This window comes from Stylophora pistillata, chromosome 4 (genome assembly GCF_964205215.1).
Source record: "Stylophora pistillata chromosome 4, jaStyPist1.2, whole genome shotgun sequence".
NCBI lineage: Eukaryota > Metazoa > Cnidaria > Anthozoa > Scleractinia > Pocilloporidae > Stylophora > Stylophora pistillata.
Window position 1 is genome coordinate 37,539,533 of NC_142522.1, and position 23,787 is coordinate 37,563,319.

Consider the following 23,787-nt stretch of genomic DNA (forward strand, 5'->3'; position numbering starts at 1 on the left):
AGGTCGCGCAAATCGCATCCGTTTTTCCCGCTCTGATCTATTTGCAAGGCTCCGATGCAGAGAAATACCTGCAGCATGGTCTGCACGATTACTTCAGCTTTGAATTACTCATCGGTGCCCAGTCATTTTTGTTTAGTTTTTGTAAGAATAGAGTAAAGTACTCTGTTATGTTTGCTTAACATTTTGCCATGTGAGGTTTTCGCGTTGAGCCTTTGACGATACTTCCTCTGAGTCCTGCGATCAACTTCCGGAACATGATCAAATAATGGCGGACGCGAAATCGTGAATTTAACGGCCCGAAAAAAGATATTTTTGGTGCTCGGTCTAAGCTGAGATTTGGCAGAGTAGGTGAAGGAGACACGAAAAATGGAAAAAAAATGTTGTACGAAAATTTTGATCTCAGGGGCACTTTAAGTAACTCACATGAAATTTAAGAAATGTAAACCATGATTGTGAAAATTTTATTGGACATAAAATAAATATGTCTTCATAAATAATCCACGACAATTGAGAAAAAACAACGATTATTGTTAAAAATCATGCTTTGTAGGTGGGTGAGTTCTCAGTTCACATCATTTTCTTTTCATAAAAGGAGTAGGAGGAGGAGCAAACATACAATGCTTACCCTTGGCTCCTCGAGTGCAATGAAAAAGTAAGTTTTAACCCCTGCAGGTGTATCATGTAGCTAATAGCATACATTACTAATTACGAAAATTATTGATTACTTTGAGCTAGCTATCATAAGATCTTAAGTAATTTCTTAAATATATCTACAGTGCTTGTGGAGCTTCTGATTAAAGGAGGCAACACATTTCAAAGCTTAGGTGCAGCTACCATGAAAGAACGATCACTTTGTGCTTTTTATGAATTGCATTAATCATTTTTGTTCATCAGCTGTGGTTAAGGAGGGACTCTCGAAGTGTGAATTCCTCTGGGAGTCGTCTAAAAATGGTTCCAGTCAAATTCTAGTTCTTGGGTCCTGAGCATTTCCATAGGAGCTTCCCACGAATCCAATTTTTTTGCGCTCTCCTCTGCCCGTGTCATTTCTTCTTCTGCTTCCTCGTTTCTTCCAAGACAACGAAGAACAATTGACATGGTTTGGTGAGTGTGAATAAGCTCGTCGTATGTATCTAATACTTCCAGTTGTAAATTAGCTGCCTCTTTAAGGTATTCAAGAGCTCTGAAAGAGAAACAGAAGTACAGATACCGTTTATAAGCTTCTTTCCCTTTCATTTCGAAAGATTGGAAATATATGGATGATGCTCTTACTTAGTTAGTTATTGTTCATACATGATTTAAAGTGATACGTTTCCTTAGATATATTTTTTTCAAATTTCAAGTTCAAACTAAAAAAGGTGACGAAATCGTATTCTAAAACTGTAAATAGTGGGTTTAAGCCATCTAAAAATACAGTTCGTTCTGAAGAAGAATGGTGTCCTTACGGCCAGCTGTATAGAGGGATTTGGGCCAAATTTGAGCTGGGAGATGAGATTTTTACCACCCCCCTTCTACACACACAGACACACAACACACACACCCACACCTTCAGGACCCCCTCAGGAAGGCAAATGGTCTGAGAACAAAGATTATAAGAATTTGCACCTATAGTAAATGCCATAAGGGCGGGTGAAGTTTGTTTTATGAGTATCAATGATGTTTTAAAAGTTTTCTTTAATATTCCCTCCCCTCCACCTTAAAAACAGAAAACCCATCAATCACTCACCTAGGTGCACATCAGTTAACGGTTAGGAAAGCACTCGTGCGTTTTCCCCTCAATTGATCATTGTAAATTAATCCAAGGTTAATGTGTTAAAGGTGCAGTTGAGAAATTAGCTTGTTTTAATCATATCAATAGTAAACAATAAACTTCAAAACTGTCGAAAGCGGATTCTCGCATTGAAATTTTTAACTTAAATACGAAGTCGTCATTCACCTAACAGGAACAAGATATTTGGCTAAGTATGTAGTGAAATGCCTGATAATGCAAACAAAAGTGTCTCATCACCTTTCGAAATCGTTCTTTTCACTGTAAGCCACACCTAAATCATAGAGGGATCTCGCAGTCTCCTGATGGTGCCCCAAAAGCTGCTTTCGGATTTTAACTAACTGAATGACATATTTGATGGCGTTGTCGTAGTCACCTAAAGCATGATAACTGTTTCCAATACAGTTAAGTATTGTAGCCGTAAAAGGGTGGTTCCCGAGGTTCTTTTCATAAACAGGAAGCACATGGCGGAGTCTTATTTCGATAGCAAGCAGGTGTTTGCTTTGCACCATTAGAGAGGCTGCAACAAAAATATCATAGGAATTTAAAAAAAACAATAAATTTGCCTGAATGACCTTGAATTTAATTTCGCTTTCTTAACGTTGGGGCCGTTTGACTCGCATCGACCTCCCAGAGCCCTAAAAGTGGTTTTCCAATTGCAGAGAAAATAAAGCAGGAGTCTCCAGTACTGCCTGCTTGATGCAACTAGATTGCAAGGTGACATTAAGTTTATTTAAGGTTTCAGAGGAAGTTAAAAGTTGATTGCAGACTAGCATTCGATAATAAGTGATCTACAGCTGTCTTTTCCATATTTCTTATGATGAAAGCCCAAAGAAATTATTATTGAGGAAAAGCAATTATCCTTGAAGGTATCCTGTGATTTTAAGAAATGCAGAAAAGAAGAACAAAAAATTCAGGCTTCGACGGGACTTGAACCCGTGCCTCTCAACATACGTGTGGCTTCGCAGTTTAGTTGGTTATCTAGTTCTGGGATGCACTGCTTCGAATCCCGTCGAAGCTTTTCAGGCTTCTCTGCAATTAATTAAATTACAGTGGCCATTACTTTACTTGATCTTCACCCGCAGGTCAGCTGAATGAATTTTATTGCATTGATAATTGAGAAATGCTATTTCTACCAACCGGCAAAATCGTTGTGACAAGCTGCCAATATGATTTTGGCTTCGATCTTTCCCGATATCTTTGCTCTTTCCCGTTGAATTTTGACCGCTTTGTTGAGATACTCAAATCCCTCATACAACCGTCCTTCACGAACACAACAGAATCCTAGTTTACTCAAGCACTGTGAACGAATGGCCGCATTCCCATTCGTTAGCCCCGACTGAGTTTTCAATGCACGTAACAAAAAGCTCTTGGCCCGATACAACGCAGATGGACAGATTTGGGGTGTGCAAGTGCAGCTCAAGACTATTTTCATTCCGATATGTGTCAAGCAAGCGCTGTGGAGCATGTCGTTCGGACATCGTTTCGCAAGCTTGCAGAAAAGCGATTCAAACTCTTGCTTTCTCATCATCTTGGCGAGAAAGATGGCTGCCTTGTTGAAAGCGCCTATGTACTCTTCCCTGACCGTTTGGCGGAGCTCGAGATGATCATTTCCACACCAATCCATGGCCTCTCGGATGTTTGTTTTTTCAACCCAGTCGCGATCAATTGCAGACTTGGAATCACTACTCCAAAATTTCACACAGAGTTCTTCAGCTTACTTGCTATAGTGACGAATGAAAACTGATTTGGCATTTGAGTGGTTGGGTTTCTCTGCGAAAAAATTTCTTATGAATGGATGTAGAGAATAATGACCAGTCAGTCGCTCATAGCAAAGGAGGCTGCTATGCTTTAGACAGCTCAGGCCATTCTGTGTGTCTTTCAGACTGAGTGAAGATTTGAACACGTCAACAAATTGTTTCTGAGTGAATCTGTACGGAAATGTGGCAATCATCACGAGAACGTCTTGGTTATCTTGATTAAAACGATCGAAACAAACTTGGAGACATTTATCGATGCGATCCTCGTTTGCTATATGTTCTGGGCAAAGATTTGTGGATCACTCACAGTTTCTGAGCAACCAGTCGATTTTAAATCGTCACGATTTATAAGTCACTCGATAAACGATTTAAAGCGAGACTCGTTTGTTTGTGAATAGAAACGAGACTCGTTAGAATCGAGACTCGTTTATAGAAACGAGACTCGTTTGTAGAAACGAGACTCGTTTTTAGAAACGAGACTCGTTTGTAGAAACGAGACTCGTTTTTAGAAACGAGACTCGTTCTTAGAAACGAGACTCGTTTGACAAAACGAGAGTCGTTTTGCGAAAGAAGGCTCGTGTGCCAAACTTTGCTCTTGGCGCATGCGCAGAAGTATAGTTTTTTTTTTCCAGGGTAAAGTTTTAGGTTCAAGATAAGCTGGGATTTTGCTGCAATATGTTAAGGTAATCTCTATTTTCTTTTTCTTGGGATTACAAAGTGCAGGGAAGGCCTAAACCGATATTTTTATAGAGCTTCTGGCATAAATTTCAGCAGATAAAGTAGCATTGAATATTTGTGTCGAATTAAGTTCAAAGCTTGAATCGGATCCTATCCCATTACTAATGTTACTTCATTTTTCCACAACAAGAGGGAAACCAGAAATTAAAACCATGAAAGATGTACATTTTGATAAATAAAAATTAAATGCTGAAACTTCATATTCATTATGCAAGGAATATTTCATCATGTTTTGCTGTTTTAGACTATTTTTTTCCTTCAAGCAGACGCATAGCTGTTTGAACTTGGGCTTTCTCTATCGCACATCTGGAGTTATCTTTAGGAGACTGCCCTATTGCCATTTGTGCTGTCGTTACGCAATTTTGTCATTTCCAATCATGAATAAGTCTACTTGTTTTTATTTTTGCCTGCTAGAGTGTAATGAATGTTGTTATGGTACTAGACAATAATCAAAATAATAGGAGTAGGTTCCTACAGATGCCAAAGGTTGAAATTGAAGGGCTTTTCAATAACTTTGCCAAGTTTTAAATAAATTGAAGGACCTTTTTTGGAAAGGTTTGCATAAGAAATTTTAAAATTATTTAACATTATTTCTCAGCTTTTCTATTAAAGTACTGCAATTTTTTACTTGAAAAAGCGTTGCAAAAATCAAGCTCTAATCCCCCAATTCAAGTACTTTCAAGACCTTGAATTTGTTATTTTTGAATTCAAGCATCTTCGAATACTTTCAAGGCTTTTATGAACTATGAGTAAGTAATGAACTTGCCTTTAACTGCAAGGAGAAGGGAATTTTTTACCTATTATTGATATCGAGTCAAAGTTTGTTGCAAAATGTTCACCCAATGGGAGTTTTCACAAATCAGTTGATTGAAGCAATATTACTTTTCAATAGTTCATATTGTTTTTAATTGAAAAATCTCTGAATATTGAATATCGCTGATGGCCACAACAAGAGAAGTAGTACTAATTACAGTTTTAGTATATTCAATTAGGTGGAATTGGACTTTCATTAGATACCAAGAGGCAATACACCTATTTTGACCTTTTTGTGGGTTAAAAATACATGTCATACAAAAAACTGAAAACCTCATTGAAAACCCTGTGCATTCATTATTATTTCTTACAAGATTTTCAAGAACTGATTTGCTATTAACTGAATCAGACATTTTTCCTTCACTGTAATCACTTTTTGGATCTAAACTTATTTAATTTAATTCAGATGGTTCTCTTTATCTCCCTATTTTTTCCCATGCTACCATAACTATTTTGCATAAGTCTGCCAGTATATTTTGATGATTTTTATTAATATTCAAGATTTATTTATTTAACACATGATAAATATCATTGGTTTGCATTTCTGTGAATTCCTATCCCAGTCATCAACTGTGGAAGAGAAACAAATACAAAGAGTTAGGTGTGAATTTTGAGTGAAAGTCAATTTAAGATGACAGGCATGGGTAATAGGAATGTGAAACACTCTTCAACTAAAAAAGGCCTTCTAGATGGATGATTTGACTTCCAAGAGACAAGAAGGAACTCTAGGCCAAAAATGATAAATAAGGTAAACCCAGAAATTGCAGTGATTATGACCATGGCAAGGAAGAGAATTAAAAAAAAAAGGGAAAGGAAGTTATGAACTAAATTAAGTACCAGAAATCAACTAAGTTGTAAGAGAAAGGGTTGACAACTTGGCATTTAGTATTCTGGTTATTTTTATTTTTTTCGGAGGAAAGGTTGGGCATGTTACTTTAAGATTCCACAATAAGATTTACATAATTCACACCTACCACCCCTATTCATTCACAGCTTCATTGTTACAATGTAAACATCCATCACTTGCCATTAGACAGTTGTACTGGGAAAGAAAGAGGAAAAAACAAGTGGGAGTATGTCTTTCTAATGACAAAGAGACATACTCCCACTACAACTAACCCTATTTCAGAAATGTTGGCTGAAATAATTTTTATTATAGCAATACCAAACATCTCAGCAAGTCAACCAGACTCACTCTCAGCGAGCTAACTAGACTTATTCTCAGCGAGCCAACCAGAATTATTCTCAGTGAGCCAACCAGACTTATTCTCAGCGAAAAAAAAGCCAAAGTTATCTCGGGCGTATCCTTCGGAAAGCCCCAGTAATTTATGAGGAGTGTATTCATAGGATATATGATCTAAAAGTACATGATCATTTCTTTCTTAAAATGAATTTTTTCGTCATAAACTATCTTTTATCTTAGGGATCTCATCAAAATAAACGGAAATCAAAATGACAAATCTAATTCGCTATGAAAAAATGTTCTGACATGTTTATGTTTAGGAAACTTTTCTAGATTATTACAGAGATGAGATTGCTTCGGTAAGGATATTATTAGCAAGAGATCTTTGATTTATAAAATGATTGTTTGTGAATTTTTAACAAACAGATAACGAGGTTAATAATTATGCACTTAGCAGCTGCCATCCTGGGGGTCGACCCTGGGGTCATACGGGGGAATAGACTTTTGTCTATTCACATGGGAAAACACCCACTGGATTTTTACCATTGCCGCCATCTTGAGAATAAGAGGTCCTTACCATGGGGACTGGTTGTTACCATTGATATCTTCAGATGTAAAAAAACTACTACTACTACTACTACTTTTTCCAGTTAGTCGCCGCCAAAAGCCACATAGGATGTTTTTAACTTTGAGCCCTGTATAGTAAACACAAGCTGAAGTAAGTTTTTGTTTGTGGCAAATAACATTCGTTTGGAGCATTACATTGTTTGAGTTAGTAGAGCATACTTCTTTGTCCCCAGGGGAGGGGCATTGGTAGCTTTATGTTGAACAATGTTATTGTTGGTTAGGGGGTTTAGGAAATGCCTTTGCAATGCCCAGGGGTTCCCCAGGGTCGCCCTCTTCCCCCCCCCCCCGAGGGCCGCTGGTAAGTGCATAATTACCATGATGACTAAAACAAAAATTTTTTGTTATCAGTTGCATATAATTATAGCTCATTGATCTCTTTGCCTCTGGAAAATGTCAAATAATACCAAATATCTGGCCCGATTACAGTCTACTAATACATATTGGAAAACTTTATATCATTTATTCTCATCAAATTTGCAAAGATAACTTTTTGACAAGTATCAAAAGAAAAGTTAAGGCTATTTCAATATACAAGACATTACATGATAATTTTTGCACTTATTAATAACTTCATCTACACTTTAACTAGGTTTTTCGTTTCCTTCTTGCTGAGATTCATTATTTTTCTTCTTTCTTCTCTTTCGGCTCTTCTTTTTCTTCATTTCTGGTTTTTTGAGGATAGTAAAAAATTTTTGTTGTCAGTTGTTTATAGGTTTTTGCTAATGGTCATGCAGGATTGGAATTTCCCATTTTGGAATGCTTTGAGCAAATTAGAAAACTGGAGAAATTCACCAGCCATGAAACTTAATGAATTTTGTTTGTTAAATCTTACCCTCACTTAAAGTCTTCCTCTCCTCAATGTCGTGTCTTTGCTCTCCCAAGTCCTTGTCATCTTTAAAGTTAAAGAGAAAGGCCTTGATTTTTTTTCATCTTGCAGTTCGCAGTTAAATTTGTATTATGCATGAGTATATAAAAATATAACTTTATAAAGGTGATTTCTTGTTACTTTATTTAAAGTTTGCTATCTTTAGAAGTACAGAAACAAATAGGTTTACAGCTTCATTTTTTCATTTTTCATTTTTTTAAAATTCTGTAAAGAGAATTCTCTACTTACCAGGAATAATGGAATCAAGTGATTCATCAGAATCAAACTTGCCATAGAAAGACACCTGAAATCAACTAGAGTTTTGAAAGATAAGTAAAATTAATAAGATGGATTTTTAAAAAGAAAAAAAAAAACTAAGGGACCAAATGATCTGTTTTCATTTTTCTCACCTCATCATCTTTTCCAAATATTTCATTTGCTTCATCTTTTTTTCTGTGAAGTAAAATTGACATAAACCATTTTTTTTTTAATTTAGCTGTTACTACATGGCCTTTTCAAGATCCTTTTTACATGTTACTTACCCTTGTTATCAGGCACAATTTTTCTGATTGGATGAGATTATCAGTGGGTAGTTTTGTATCAGAAAAAAAACCAGATTCAAGTTGATGTAATGTAAAATAGTCTTGGGAAGTCTCTTGACCCACCCAGTCATACACCTCCTGTAAATAAATTGATGAGAGAGAATGTAAGCATGTTGATGCTTAATTATTAAAGGCCATGCACTACAGTTGTATAGTGTGCAGGCATATCTATTTATCAGAGCAGGCTTATATATATATATATATATAATTAAGCCTCCAAGGAAGACCGAGATGTTCGAAACTTCGAGCTAATAAACCAACAAAGCTACATTGGAGTTGGCCTCTTGACCATCACTTTTCTGCTTATATATATATATATTTAACAATTATTCCACGAGTGCGCATTGGATATGAGATGATAGATAGCCAACAGGGCGCGTAGTGCTGAGTTGGCTATAATCGTCTCATATCCAACAAGCGCGAGTGGAATAATTGTTTTATTACAAACCTTAAATCAAATTATTAAATTTCATTAAATTGTTAGCTCCCTTTTAATTTTAAGCTGACACGTGCTAACCATATTTGTAGATTATGGTATATTGGCTGATATACCATAATGGCTAAGCCAATAAAAGGTCTTGAATTGCATTATCCAATGATCAAGTTTTTAATAAATATTATATCATGTCCAAATTGAGCACTCTATCTAGGATGAGTCATTGCTGCTGCAATTGCGCATGCTCGCTAGTTTACTCTAGTTTGAACACTCTGGCATGGCTTAGACGATACCACAAAGGTTGGGTCGTTTGGGGTGACCATCTCGGTTCTCCCCCATCCTAGCATCAGCACTGCACTGATGAGGCCCACAAGGCCGAAACAGTAAAAAGCTTCTTACCTGTCGCGGGATTTCATCTTCGCAAGGGAAAGTGTTGGTCCGAAACCTCATCGTGGGCAAAGGATTTGTAAGTATTCTCTCATTTTTCAAATTTATTCGACTGTGCTAAGTACCTGCCGGGAGTGGAACGCCAGTCTTTTTTGTCTTGTTGTTTTCGGTCACCCATCTCGTTTTTGGTTTTTTTTGGTGGGTCCGAACTTTGTTGGGAACCCATCCAGGTTTCAGCTTTGCTGAACTTGGTGGGTTTTTTGCCTTTTTTGGCAATTGTTGTAGTCCTTTTTTCTCTCCTTTCTTTCCTTTTTGTTTTTTTTCTCTCTTCCTATTCCTTTTCAAAATGTTAATATGTGCTAGAACTTGTGTTGTCCATGCTACGGCGGCAGTTACGGTCCACCCTAGACCAGCTGTTCTTAAAATATTAGAAAATGAAATCGACCTTAATAGACTATCTGCGGTTCAGTTCGTTCCGGGAGGCCTTATTCGCCTCACTTTCAAAGATCCTGACGATATGGCGAGTCTTGTTGAGTCCGGTTTTATAAATCTCGATGGTGTGGAATGTAGTGTCGCGAATTCCGATCGTCCACACACGCTCGTCTATATCCATCACTACCCCGCTGAAGGGGATGACGAGATCCTGTGCGAGGACTTCAAGACCTTTGGCAAAGTTTTCTTCTGCAAACGTCAGGCTTTCATGGGGCGTCCACATCTTCTTACTGGATCGCGAATTCTGACCATGTCCATGGAGAAACCTATCCCCGCACAAATCACCATTGACAGTTACCCTGTGCGCATTTGGTATCGTGGTATCAAGCCATTCTGCTCTATCTGCAAAACCAGGGGCCATAAAGCTACTGACTGTCCCTTCAATGGAAAATGCAGGGAATGTGGGGAAGCTGGTCATCTCGCCCGTAACTGCCCTTCCCGCCGTGCCGGAAATGTCTGGGGCTCTACGCCCCATGTTGTTCCCCCGGCCGCTGATTTCCCGCCCATTTCTTCTGGAGATGTGGCAAATCTGCCGGGTAACGTTCCTTGTCCACCCAACGAATCTGTTGATCTTCCGTCTGAAGAAATGGTTATCTCTGCTCCTGGCGAAGCCAGTAATAATGAAATCAGTAATCTAAATAACGTTCCTAAACAATCTGAGGCCTCAGAAATAAATAGTGTTCCTAATAATAGTATCGCTGGTCAAAACACCAGTTTAGTTAATAATAGTGAGTCCGGTCAAAGTACCGGTCCCTTAGTTAATGATAGTATTATGTCTGGTCAAAGTACCAGTCCTATAGTTATTGATAATGTTAGGTCTGGTCAAAGTACCAGTACTTTAGTTAAGTCCAGTCAAAGTACCGGTGAATTATTTATTGATAATGTTAAGTCTGGTCAAAGTACCAGTTCTTTAGTTAAGTCTGGTCAAAGTACCAGTGAAATAGTTAAGTCTGGTCAAAGTACCAGTAAATTAGTTAAGTTTGGTCAAAGTACCAGTAAAATAGTTAAGTCTGGTCAAAGTACCACTAATACTAGTGTTGGCCAAAGTGTCACTAATGTCGATGATGATATCACCGAATTCTCCTCTCAGGACTCTACCCCTGTTCAGGGCTCAGAGTCTCCTGATATTTCTGAATTCTCCTCTCCTCTCACGAGGAGCATGTCATCAGACGGTTTTGAAGTTGTCTCCAGGAAACGCTCTAAGAAACGTGTCATGGTTCCTTCTCATACTCAGTTGGCGAGTACGGTCTCTAAGCGTACGAGGGCTGTCCCCAATCTTCCCAGTAGGAAGGGGAAACCCCAGCCCCAGCCCTGGCTTTCATGAGGGTCATCCATCTCTTCCTCATGGCTTTGTCTCTCCTTACTTTGAATGTCAATGGCATCAGGGACCGGTCGAAGCGTGATGGTCTCGTGCAATGGTTGCGCTCTCTCCCGGTGAAGGTGGATGTTATCTGCCTTCAGGAGACTCATTGTGTTTCCTTAACTGAATGTTCATCGTGGTTTTCCTCGTCTGGTTTCTTGTCTGTGCAAGCCCCGGGTTCTATTCACTCTTGTGGGTGTTTTGTTCTCTATCGTCCCTCTATCTCCCTTCTAAAGTCTTGGTCTGCTGATGGTCGTTTCTTACAATGTGAATTCTCGTTTCATGATAAAATTTTCCGAGTTGTCTGTGTCTATGCTCCTAATTGCAACCCTGCACGAGACCTGTTTTTCGATGGCCTTCATTCAAGGATCGACCCTTCCATCCCTACGGTCCTTGCTGGAGATTTCAATGCTGTATTTGATAGGGCTCGAGATAGGCGTGGCCCAGACCCCGCCTCCTTGTCTGGAGATAGTTCTCCCAGACTAAACCATCTTTTTGAGGCGTCCTGCGTCATTGACATCTGGCGTTTTCTCCACCCCACTACTCCTGGGTTCACCTGGACCAGGTGGAATGGCAGTTTAGCGTCGCGTATTGACCTTTTTGGGGTCCCATTTGCGTGGGTCCCATCAGTGTCGTCTTGTTCCGTGTATGTCTGTCCGTTTTCGGACCATCGCGGTTTGTGTTTATCTCTGTCTGTTCCCGATGCTGTTCCACCTGGCCCAGGCTACTGGAAGCTGAATACTTCCATCCTCGACGATTTCATCGTTTCCTGTGTCATGATTAGAAAATCACTAAATTCTTGCAGGTCTGCGCTTGTCACGCATGGCGTCCAATTTCTCAGTTTATCTCTGTATGCTTCGTAGATCCTGAAAGGGTCTCCGAAGCGTTCTTTCAGGGTTTTTCTTGCTCTCTTGTAAGCGTCTTCGGTTCTCAACCCTAGCAATCCACTGATCGTTTTTTGCGCTGCTCCACGCGTGTATTCGCCTAAATAGTAAAGCTTGTAGTTGGGGCGAACAACTTGATCTTCGATCAATGCGTCGAAGGCGTTTTCCCATTTTGGGTACTCTAAGATGTTTCCGTCGAAAACTGGAGGCTTGGGGACCGGAACTGTCATCCTTCGCAGTAATTCGACTTGCGTTTTCTGTATTTCCGCATTTTCTTCCTGTATACGCCAAATTTGGGAATTGTAGTGCTGCTCTGATGATTCGGTTCTCCTCGAAGATTGATTAGTTTCTCGATGGACAAGGGGCGTGTCGACGCCAAGTCGCAAGGGTAAGTGAGGCGATGTTCCCGCGCTTGTATTTGCGAAATTTTCGCTTGTGCCTGGTGATTGTTTTGGCGTTCTGGCTATAATTGGGTCGTTAACTTTGATATATTTTCCTTCAATTTCCTCGCGGGAAATCCTTTCCGCTTGTGGCTGACCGACTGGCTTGGGGTCGGAAATTCCTTGTTTTTTGGTTTGCTCGAGCGAGTTTTCCGTGGCTTCTCGCAAAGCAATTGTATCGTTAAATTCCGATTCTTGCAGAATCCTTTGAATCGCTTCGGCCGCGGAAAGTTCTCCATGCAATCCTTCTCGCTCATCTAAGCGCTCGAGTTCCTTTTCTTGAAATTTTAATTCGTCACGCCGCCTTTCAATTTCCTGTCGCCTTTTAAGTGTGTCCAATTTTGCCTTAATCTTTGCGGTTTCGATTGCCGCTCGCCTTGAAGAAGTCGTTGACGGCGATGATTTTCTGGAGCGTAGTGATTTTTGAGAAATGAGCTCAGCTCTTTCCATTTCTTGATCTTGGATTCTTACCTTGATGTCCGCTAAACATTCTAGCGCCGCATTGTTTATGCCGAGAAACTCGTCATGTATTAATTGTTCCCTGTGCGGAAGTTCTAATCTGATCAAAAGATCGGTCACGTTTTCCTGTGCGGCTTGAAAGGCGTTTAAGTCAGTTTCCAAGCTGTCCTTGAAAGTGTTCAATTTTACGAGGTCCGCTGGTTCCCTTAATGATTCATAAATTGTACCCACACGCGATCGGAGGTCCCTCATTGATCTTTCTCGTTTCTTTGTACCGATTTCCAAGTCGAATTCCAGACCCTATTCGGTGCGGTTTCTACTCCGACGCTCCCGACATTCTTCGAATTCTTCGTTGGTAACGTGGCTATTTTTTTCTAGGCCTTTAATGCCACCACGTGTTTCTTCCGAAGTACTAATTTCTTCGGTGTTTTCTGACTTAATGGTATCCATTGTCTAACTTCAGTTCTTAATCCTTTTCAGTTTGAGTTCTTAGAGTTCCTTAAACCCTCGTTGTTGACTGTAGTGGTTTCGCTCAAGTTGGAAATGAAAGTCTCGTTCCCGGGTTGTTACACGCGCAATCAAAAACACCAAGCCAATATGGATATACGATTCTTTCCTTTATTGTTCCTACGTACTCCTATTCTTGTGGCCTCAGGGCATTTATCGAATCAAAGCGGTCAACTGAAATAGTTACATTAAGAAATCACTTAAATATTTGTTTCTTTTACAGCTAAGGAATGATCATAAAACCAAGCGCACGTGATATTGAAAAGGACTAAACAGTGAAATCTAGCGAAACCTATAACTTCAGAATTACAAACCGACATAGCTTCATAGCCTTAAAGATAATTAGATTGCTGCTTACCAACGTTCGCGGGTCTTGATTTCTATCAAGATTTTCGCTCTAACTTGTCTTCTAGTTTTCACGAACAGATCTTGATCTCGCGGGATCTTCTGAAGAACTGAAACGCGAGAAGATAGCGAAAGTCATTCCGTTGTTTAAATCTGGGGAACGTGAGGATCCGGACAATTATCGACCCATTTCGATATTACCAGTTTTATCAAAGATTCTGGAACGTCATATACACGATCATCTCTATAATTACTTATGTGAAAACAATCTATTGTACCCTTTACAGTCAGGTTTTCGGAAACACCATGGAACAGACACTGCTCTTATACGAGTCATAGACAATTTGTTATTTAATCTAGACAAGGATCAAGTCAGCGGTCTTCTTTTAGTTGATTACAGGAAAGCTTTTGATATGGTTGACCGTGAAATTCTTTTGCAAAAGCTGAATGCCTATGGTTTAACTCCAGTTGCACGTAAATGGTTTAGTTCATACTTGACTGATAGACATCAATTTATTGCTCTTGATAATGTGACATCTGACTCTGCTCTTGTGAGGCATGGTGTTCCACAGGGTAGTATCCTTGGCCCTTTACTTTTTGTCATTTATATCAATGATTTGCCTCTACATGTTAATGGTGCTGACCTGGATCTCTATGCTGATGACACCACACTGACATTATCGGCAGATATCTCAGCGGTTGATTCTCTACAAGATTCACTAGCTGCTTCTTTGAAGGAAATTGAATGCTGGACGCACACCAATAAACTTCCTCTCAATGAAAAAAAGACTAAAACACTACTGGTCACAGGCAAACGCCTTGGGAAGAAACTTCCTGATGGTTATAATTTATCTCTTAAAACTATGAATGGTGTATCATTGGAACAAGTACCCTCAGCTAAACTTCTTGGTATAGACATTGACCACGATTTATCAATGAACACTTATGTTGACAGACTGTGCAAAAAAATTTCACAAAGAATTGGAATTTTGAATAAGATCAAACTTTGTTTACCATTTAACCAAAGACTTTTATTTTATAATAGTTTGATTAAGCCATTATTTGATTATGCCAATGTTGCATGGCAGTCACTTTGCTCTAATGAATCTCTTTTAAGAATACTTAGGCTACAAAAGAGAGCTGCTAGGGTTTTATTAGATGCTGAACCACGTAGTTCATCAGTTATGCTATTCAATCGTTTAAAGTGGATACCATTTTATAACTCTACTAAGATAGCTAAATGTTCAATACTATTTAAAAGGATTAATTATTGTGTACCTAATTATCTTAATGATAGCTTAAGATTATTAAGTTCAGTACATTCACGCAACACTAGATTTTGTAAATACAACTTTTTATTACCTAAGTTTAAAAGGGCTAGAGAAGGAGGGAAAACTTTTCTAGTTTCTGCCATAAAATTATGGAATCAGTTAAAGCCTGAATTAAAAAAGTCTAATACACTTAAGGCCTTTAAAGACAACGTATTTAAATATTATTATGATGACAAATCATGCTTAGCTTATTTTAATCGGTAAATTTTATTGATAGTAGTTTTATATATTCTTACTTGTTTATATTATCTTGTATTATATATTTTATCAATCAAATATTATTTGTAATTAGCTAAATTTCTATTTATATTTGTAATCTTTTTTTTTTTTTTTTTTTTTTTTTTTTTTTCAATATATTAATGATTCTATTGTATTTATATATTTATTGTAATTAAGAGGACCACAAGTTTATTAGTGTTTGTGCACTATCACGTGCTATCCTCAATAAATAAAAGTCTAAAGCTATACGCTATGCCTATCTATACTGCGGTAATCCCGGCGGTAGCGTAAATCAAACCACAAAATATTTCGCGACGTATTTCGATCCCAACGGAAGCGGTTACAGCGATTACTGATGTTTCGGGCTGAACCGCTCCTGCAGCGTGGATGTAAGTTTTTTCAGCACCCTGGGCGTTAGTTTGAAGCAGAGATTCTTTTTCTTCTTCTTTTTCTTCTTCTTCTTCTTCTTCTTCTTCTTCTTCTTCTTCTTCTTCTTCTGCTTTAATTGGTGAACATGGAATCTTGTCTGTAAAAGTGGGTGAAAAATATTTTATTTTTGTTTCGATTGATATAATATCCCGACGTTACCGCGACTTCATGACGCCATTATCAAGGGTACAAATGAAAATAAAATTAACAAATGCGAGTTCATGAGTTACAACTCATTTGCATAGGGGAGGTAGCTAGACATATACTTTAGCACGGATAGAATCCGTTTGCATGTTCAAACTCGGTGTTAATTGTTTGATGTAAAGCATCTCGTTGACAAGACAATCGAATTTGTTCATGCACTTCTTGAGAACTTTGAAACAGCTAGGAAGGTCCTTAGGGACAGCACCTGCGTGGTCGTTGTCGTAGTGCTTGCGTACTGAAGATGACGTGCTCTTATGGCTATCACGTCATCTTCAGTACGCAAGCACTTCTAATGTCTATCTCCATGGGCAACTTACCTAAATCAAACATATATACATGTAAAGATATTGAATTATGCCAATACTTTCGGTGGTGGTTGTGGTAACGCTAAATGTGTGTTCAGTCGACAGGATGCAATTGAAAATTTCTTTCATCGGAATTATTGATAACTTCTTCAAAATACCCTTATCATTTTCAGTTTCTTCCCTTCGGTAATTGGATTGCGACCAATTGCTGTAAGTTATAAGCCCAGCGTATCAGTCACAATGTCAACAACATTGCGTTACTTACGTCCGCATTCTCAGACATGAGCGTTAGCTCGTCAACCACGTGAAAGGCGTAATATTCGTCATATTTTGTATTTTTCCCTACCCCTTTTATTTATTTACCAAATGTGTATGTGTCTAGCTTTGTCAGTTTAATGATAATATAGCCTCATGAGTCTGCCGTCCTCTGCTTACAACGCAAATTTTTCACACGCGTAAAGATACTTATTTTTGACGGAGAAATTGAGCAAGCTTACAAGTTAGAACTTGAAACAAAGATCGGATTTAGCAAGCGCACATCAGTAACTCACATTAGACGAAGTAGTGCAGGTGTACTTTTCCTTCCATGCTGTGAACTGAAATTTTTCACTGAACCTGCTCACTCTAAACTATTGAACTTGCTCGCTAAATTGTTAAGTTCTAGTTGATTTTATTAAAAGTTAAACATACTCTGATACTCAAATCTGATCCTCAAGCCGATTTTCAAAGGTGTACGGAATTAAGAAAATAGGAACCCAAAAAGAATAGTTTACCTTTCCATGCAATTTTTGATTTCATTTTCCCTTTTTTGTTTCTTTCGTGTTGTTTACATACACTTACCTCTACTAGCAAATGCATTTACTATTTCACGGATCACTTTGTTGCTGTCTAGAGTCGTGTCTTCAATGGTATTCAGCTTTTTGTTGTTGTTTTCAGATATGTCTTCAATGGTATTAAGCTTTTCCTTGATGTTGTCATCATCTTTTTTCCATTGTTCTAGAAGGCCTAAAAAATGTTGTCCGTTTTCAGGATCCATGCATTTAGTCTCTAGTCTCGCTATGTCTTTCGCATAACTCGCACCTCCAAATCTCACTAATACAGTTTGGATGTCTTTCCAGTAAATGTTGAAGTGATGATCGTCCACAGAGGCTTTCGGGGCATGAGCGTACACGTCATTTCTTAAATGCCTTATTCGCATAATGTCTGCTACTGGGCAAAAATCCATCGGATCTGGCGGGTTATTCCAACCTTTCTTTGGATTACCTAGGCCACAGATGTTTCTCCTGAGGACACACAAAAGGGAAATGTCAAAACGTTGGGATGAAACGTTTTTAGGAATAACTGGGTACAAAAGGTTCCATTGTGAATTATGTAGCACTCCTTTGGATCTCAGATGCCCTAGTGGACCCTTTTTATTGAGTAGCTCTATGTGAAGGGTTGCCGGCGCGTGGATACCATCGAAAAAATCACGTAAGACTTCGGTGCCAATTCCAATCAGCAGCTGACAAAGACGAGCATAATTAGTTGCTTCACTGTTGGATGCCATCTCGACGTAATCGTTGTGATTCAAACCTGAGACTGAATAATTCAACAGTTCGAGGTTTAGAGCATTTTCCTCCAATCTGTGATTACAACCATCATAAATTTTGGTAAATAAAATTTTCCAACAGGAACAATGGGTCAAATGATCATCATACTAGCTGATGAAAATTATGGTAGTGATAGAAGGGGAAAAGAAGAGAAAAACTAGCATATTGAAAATCTATCCGGCGTTGACGTTATTTGATCATTTATTAAAAGTTTGATTATGCTTTGTTGTGAGACCGCTCAGCGGCGCCCATGGTTTCACTTTAGGACTTTTCTGAACAACTTTAGAGTAGAAATGGACGAAAAAGAAGATAATAGGGGAGTAAAAGTAAAAAAGAAAGAAAAAATAAGCATGCAGTCTCTCTAAAAGCGATCCAGTAAATTTCAGTTAAAAATCGATTCTTTCAAATTTACTGCGCGTTGTGTTATCTTTTCTCGTTTCTCCATTGGAACGCGAAACACTTAGGAATCATTTTCCTCTTGTTTTTCGTTGGGTCAAATTGTCCACTAAATTTCCTTTTTCGTTTTTAACCAAAGGCGGCACGATTAAACCAATTTGACCCGCAAAATCCTTCTTTCACCGCGGTTAATCTCCTCCGCGATCGTTGGGCAAGACGAGTTTTTCCATTCACGCACCTACGACCATAACGTGATGCACAGCCTGTTTGCGCAATGACAACTGCAGGCACCGTCCTTAGTTTACAGTCATTTTGTGTAGGAAAACGTAGTCTGTAATCTTACGATAACCCGCGACATGAACTGATTTATTTCAGGTCCTCTCTCCTCAGTTAATAAAGACTAACAGACTCTACAGACCTTGGTTGCGGTTCTCTCTTGTCAACACCAAGAAGGTCACAAAGAAACTTTGTTGCCTGAATTAATCATGCGTCACGCAACAATGCACAGCTTTAGCTTGTTAAGGAAAAAATTACTCTCAATTTTTATATCAAGTAATTGTAATAATTATGTTATGTGGATGTATGTATCGTCCCTAGCGACCCCTTTATCTCCAGTGAGATTATTGTAACTCGGGTTTTTTAATTCATCCCCAGGATGCAAAAGAAATCTAGGGCGCAAATTTGGTCCATATCATTATGGACGGTGTACTATTGTTTATAGATTACCACGATTATGAATTGTTCGGTTTTCTTCTACGTAGGAATTGCTTTAAACTGAATTCCCACACACTCATAAGAATTAAGGTTATACCACTTGTAGTTGTTGATGCAAACGATCCAGATGCTGTGACAGACGACAAAAATTATTTTAAGAGTTCTTAGTAATTCATTAAACATCTAATTAAACAGCAGTCTTATTGTTCTGAGGGTACTTTGAATATGCAAGGCGCTAAATCACTGAATCATTGCCAATTTCTGGGAAGCAAGAATAAACAAAACATGACGACGTCGTCACTTTTCTTTGATATCTCTCTCATAATACTGATGATATGTTTACGCAAAGGCTACACACAAACTTGGATTTATGAGGTTTTGCTTCTGTCCTAATTTTGGAGTGGTTTGAGTCCGACACGGAACGTAGAAACGTTGTCACCTGTTATTTGCAAGTAATTTTGTACGCAATAGAATCTTAATCGAATACAAAGATGCTTCAGCATCATACCATCTCTCGCAAGATCACAATCAACTTCGTCCTATTTATCATCCTGTCTCTATTGTAAACTCTTTAGTTCTACTTGATGTACAAGCTGCCTGCCATCGCCAGCATCCCGATGGGACAAGTAAGTCCTTTAGTTTCACTCAGTGTTTTACAATCTCCTCACCCTATCAAGCTTAGTGCTTCCAGAATTTGAAAGTTAACAAACAATTTCTCAGGCTACATAGACAAAAACATGAGAGGTAGATGATACGCGCTGGAATCCATAAAGGATTTTACTTAAAGTGGGATAAATTGGTTTCCTTTGCAGCCGGTTTAGTCTCGCGGGGGAGAGAGCGCAGCCAAACACTGGCTGTGAAAGAGACTAGTATAAAATACTTATATCAGAATTTAAATTCATTGGATTCAATCTTCTTGTGAGTGATCTACCACACGGTGACCAGTCCTAGCCTAGATTTAACTTGAACTTTTTGAGAGAACACTGATAGTATTTGAAATAAGCACGCATTCACATAAAACTGTGGATCACTTTTTATCTGATAACCAGTTCTACAGCTACATTTTAAGTAAACAAATCTGATAATGTCCATTATTGTTCGGTCTTTATTCAAAATAGGGATTCAGGCCCTTCAGTGCCTCTTTATTTGTAAGCAGTCCTCGCTGGCTGCATTTCAAGCCCAACCTCAACAGTTTGTCGGATAGCAAGGCCAGATGATATGTAATCCTACGTTACTAAAAAAGTTGCAAGGGAGATTCCAACCCAAACGGATGACACAGCATTTAAGGGATACTTCAGGAAATCGTTTTGCAGCATCGACTGACGAGCTGACGAGAATTTTAGCGAAAGAAACCGAGTAGGACTTTGGCCAAGTCGTATTTTTAAGACATTAAGACTCACTTCTGTTTTACAAACAGCTTACCGTGTTCTATTGGCTGTTATTTCGTAATTTCCGTGTTGAGCCACATGAATACCTGCAAACGGCATTTGAAGAGATAAATAACGGACATACATTAGTTTCAACTTTCGACCACGAGATCTAAAGGAAGCATTAGTTATCGGTTGTTTATTCTCACTACCTTAATTACAGAAAAAGAAAGATCTTCTGCCTCCGTCCTTTAACGTATCCGCGGCACTGAAGCTAGGATTTACGTACTAAAGTTCCTTAACACTTGACGGTTTCAGCGTCATGCTATTTGCCGCGCTAGTATAAATAAAACAAAATGACGGAAAGAAAGAAAGATAGACATAAAGAAAAGTTTGCCCAACGTTCGGTTACGTGAAATTTGCAGAGTGATAGAAATTTGATTCCGAAATGTTTTGAAACAGGAGAATTGTCTGCTGCACTTTATGTCAGGTCATAGCTAAATCCGTGTTCTTTTCGCCGTTTCTTTGGTAATTTCCTTTCTAGACAACAAAATCTTTGAATAGGGGTTACCTGGAGATTCTAGAAAAGATACAGAATGGACACTGAGTTGGAATTAATTCCAAAGAGTTATAAAGGAAGAATACATCAGTTGTTCATTCTCACAACCTTAAACACAGAAAAAGAAGGGTCATCTTTTTCTGCCCCAGAACGTGTCCACGTTAATCAGCAGTAGTAAAGTTTCATTTGAGTAAAAGTGTTCCTTCATAAGTCAGGTCCCTTAAGTTTTAAAGCTGAGCTATTGCCCCACTAAAATAAAAAGAACAAGGTAGGAAAGAAACGAAGAATGCTTGAGCAACTGCTAGCTACATTAAATTTGCTGAACAATGGCAATGTTATCATTAATTATGCATTCAATTTCATTAATTATGTATGTACCCCATTGTTTTTAAGACAATGACTTATTCCCACGGGTTTAGCATATATACATTACTAATAAGTACTTACTACTTCAATAAAAGAGAAACTGATTGAAAGCGGCGTTTTCGTCTCCATTCCTTTCTCACGTTCTTCTCCCTTCTCCCCTTCGTTCCTAACTTCTCCTCAGTTTTTTTTTTTTCTTTCTTTTTTACCTTCTTGGCAGTTCTGCTGAGCCTTGAACCATCACTCCTCAGACAACACATTATTATGAGACAATTATCAAACCATAGCCTTACCACTATGCTACGCAAACCAGTTAGGAGTTCCTCTCCAAAAGCTACATTTTCTTTTACCTTTCAGTAAAAAAATTTTCATAACAATATGTGCATTGATATAATGCACCAAAGGTCCCCTTTGCACTAAAGAATGCATTTCTTCTTCTCTACGGTTGGCCAAATACCACATAGAAAACAAAATTTATTCATACCTCTTTCTAATAACATCAACGAAAGAAGAAGATAGAAGGAAGGAGAACAACAACTCGGAGATGGGGAGACTGAATTTTATTCGACTTTCTCGAATATTATCGGATCACGACCGGTGCATACAGTGGTGTAAGGATCACAATCTGCTTGTGACGTCGGTAAAATGTCCTCGAGCTGGGCGCAGCATTGAACTTAGCTGGACGCGATGTGCTTCATCGCGAGACGGGTACGAGTGGCGATGTTCAAAAAAGGGTTGCGATGGAATGGCTTCAATGCGCCGGAATTCACCGGTGCGCACACACAGGGTATCGAAAATACATGGTGGGGAATCAAGCGAGGTTTGCCCCAAACAGGAACATCCAAAGGACTTTTCGATGGCTACCTACAAGAATATATGTGGCGTCAGCACTATGGAAACGATCCCTTTGGAAACATTATCGAACGTATCGCCCAACTTTGTGAAGTTCAGAAAGACTAGATACAAAGGTTTCTTTGCATCGCTGTATGCACCGGCCTTCACGAACAATTTTCATCACTAGGACACGAAAGGATAATGAAAGAATCAACCAAAATCACAAGAACAGGTAAGACACAACATTTATTTAAACTTTGCATTGACAAACTTCAAAGCCTGACCGTAGACTTAACGTTATTTTCCGGCCAATTTTACGCTTTCAAAGCGAAACTGAACATTCAGTTATATTTCAAAATTAAAAACCTCTGGAAAATTACTTAAGTTTTCTGTTTTGCAAAGCCAAAACGCGCCAAATTTACCCTGTTTCAAAAAAGACTTAGAAAAAAAATCCAAATTTTCAAAACAAAGACTACTAGTCTCTGCGGAGTTCTATTGTTATCGCTATTGTTTTAATTGAACAAAGACTGAATGCATAATTAATGTATGGGGTTATATGGTACTCTTGCCCAGTCGATTTTATCGATGCCTCCGAAATAACGATTCGCGTATAATCGTGCCCATCGAATTCAAGCGTCGTGCTGTTGCCGTGTTGTAAACAAAGATTTGCCTATTTGTAACTCGACATCGGCGGACTGTTAAAGGTTTTGATTCCGAAATGTTTCGATGAGGGCAGTTTTTTACTCGGTTCTCAAAATTGAATCCAAGTACGTATACTGTTATTACCTTTCGAGTTTTGATACTTTCTGTACGCCTGGTTATAAGATGCAAGAAACTAAATTCACTTGATAATGTAGAAATCATCTTGCGCCTTTACATTAATTAAATATGTTGAATTCGAAGCCTATAACATAACCTACTAAAATCGAGTCTTACCTTTTCACAAGTAACGACGATGTCCTTTGCCAGCCAGGACAACTTTTGGTTGACCAATTTATGACAAGTCGGTTCGTTTGTGCATGAAATAGGCTGTGTCTCAGTAATCCTTAAAAAGCTTAGCTTGTTCCATTAACCAGGAGAGTTGTATGCAATATGTCGGTAAGGAAATTTCTCTCCTCGAAAGCCCAGCGGATTCCTAGAAATCACGTGCACATTACGTCAATGTGAATTGTGCTCAAAATAGCGCAAAAAAACGCTACACGAAAGAACGCATCGCACCACAATGTAAATGGAAATTGAACTGAAGAGCGAGATTTATATCAGTTCAAGTGTTGTACATGGTTGGATTCATGGCAACCAATTTGCTAACGGTGGGTTCGATTCTAAAATTCATTCGAGTCTGTGGCCTCTTAGTATCTTTGGGCAGGAAGATTACTCGGCTCCAGACCCCTAGGACTCGCAACTCACAAGATGTTCAATAAAGGCTATCCAAGTTCATCCCCCTCGTGTACACAAACGAGTCTTCGTGTGATCGACACTCTTAACTCAGTGGTTACAATTTTATTTGAGACCTCGATATCTTAACAAAACACCTCAGCCTTGCCCCTCTTTGCCTTTCTCTTTACGCATTCCAGATCTCCTCTCCAAAAGGTCTAGTTGTTGCCTCCTTAGAGAAAATAGAAATAACTTAATTTCATCGATTTTTATTTTTATAACCTTTTTAGTGATTTAAAGTATGTTGTAGTTTCCTATAAAAAGAGCGCGTGTACGAATTGTTTTCCAGAAGGGATGGAAAAGGAGACGAAAATGATGTTTCAATGTAACCAAGCTTCGCTTTGTCACAACCTATATGTAAAATATTTCACCGGACTTCG

The 23,787-nt window shown here is 38.6% G+C and overlaps 2 protein-coding genes and 1 long non-coding RNA gene across 14 annotated transcripts; 1 reads left to right on the forward strand and 2 right to left on the reverse strand.

The window, feature by feature from the left end:
- Window positions 1–442: 442 nt before the first annotated feature.
- On the reverse strand, window positions 443–4,326 carry LOC111328795 (uncharacterized). The gene is made up of 3 exons (XM_022933304.2): window positions 2,906–4,326; window positions 2,006–2,285; window positions 443–1,180 (listed from the first exon to the last, which is right to left on the reverse strand). The coding sequence occupies exons 1-3, from the start codon at window positions 3,390–3,392 to the stop codon at window positions 943–945; spliced, it is 1,005 nt and encodes a 334-aa protein (XP_022789039.1). The 5' UTR covers window positions 3,393–4,326; the 3' UTR covers window positions 443–942.
- A 3,967-nt stretch (window positions 4,327–8,293) lies between these two features.
- LOC111328796 (uncharacterized) lies at window positions 8,294–23,119 on the reverse strand. 12 transcript variants are annotated; one of them, XM_088756126.1, is made up of 7 exons: window positions 22,910–23,119; window positions 21,224–21,382; window positions 20,273–20,324; window positions 16,992–17,729; window positions 14,308–15,739; window positions 9,189–13,773; window positions 8,294–8,431 (listed from the first exon to the last, which is right to left on the reverse strand). In XM_088756126.1, the coding sequence occupies exons 4-5, from the start codon at window positions 17,695–17,697 to the stop codon at window positions 15,474–15,476; spliced, it is 972 nt and encodes a 323-aa protein (XP_088612252.1). In that variant the 5' UTR covers window positions 17,698–17,729; window positions 20,273–20,324; window positions 21,224–21,382; window positions 22,910–23,119; the 3' UTR covers window positions 8,294–8,431; window positions 9,189–13,773; window positions 14,308–15,473. The 12 variants fall into 12 exon arrangements, with proteins under 12 accessions (XP_088612252.1, XP_088612259.1, XP_088612251.1 ...); XM_088756133.1 differs by having other exon boundaries at window positions 16,992–17,434; window positions 22,910–23,118; XM_088756125.1 differs by lacking the exon at window positions 21,224–21,382.
- LOC148733584 (uncharacterized) lies at window positions 17,725–21,252 on the forward strand. The gene is made up of 2 exons (XR_015999734.1): window positions 17,725–19,476; window positions 19,969–21,252. It is a non-coding gene; the product is annotated as an uncharacterized LOC148733584 (long non-coding RNA).
- Window positions 23,120–23,787: the final 668 nt, after the last annotated feature.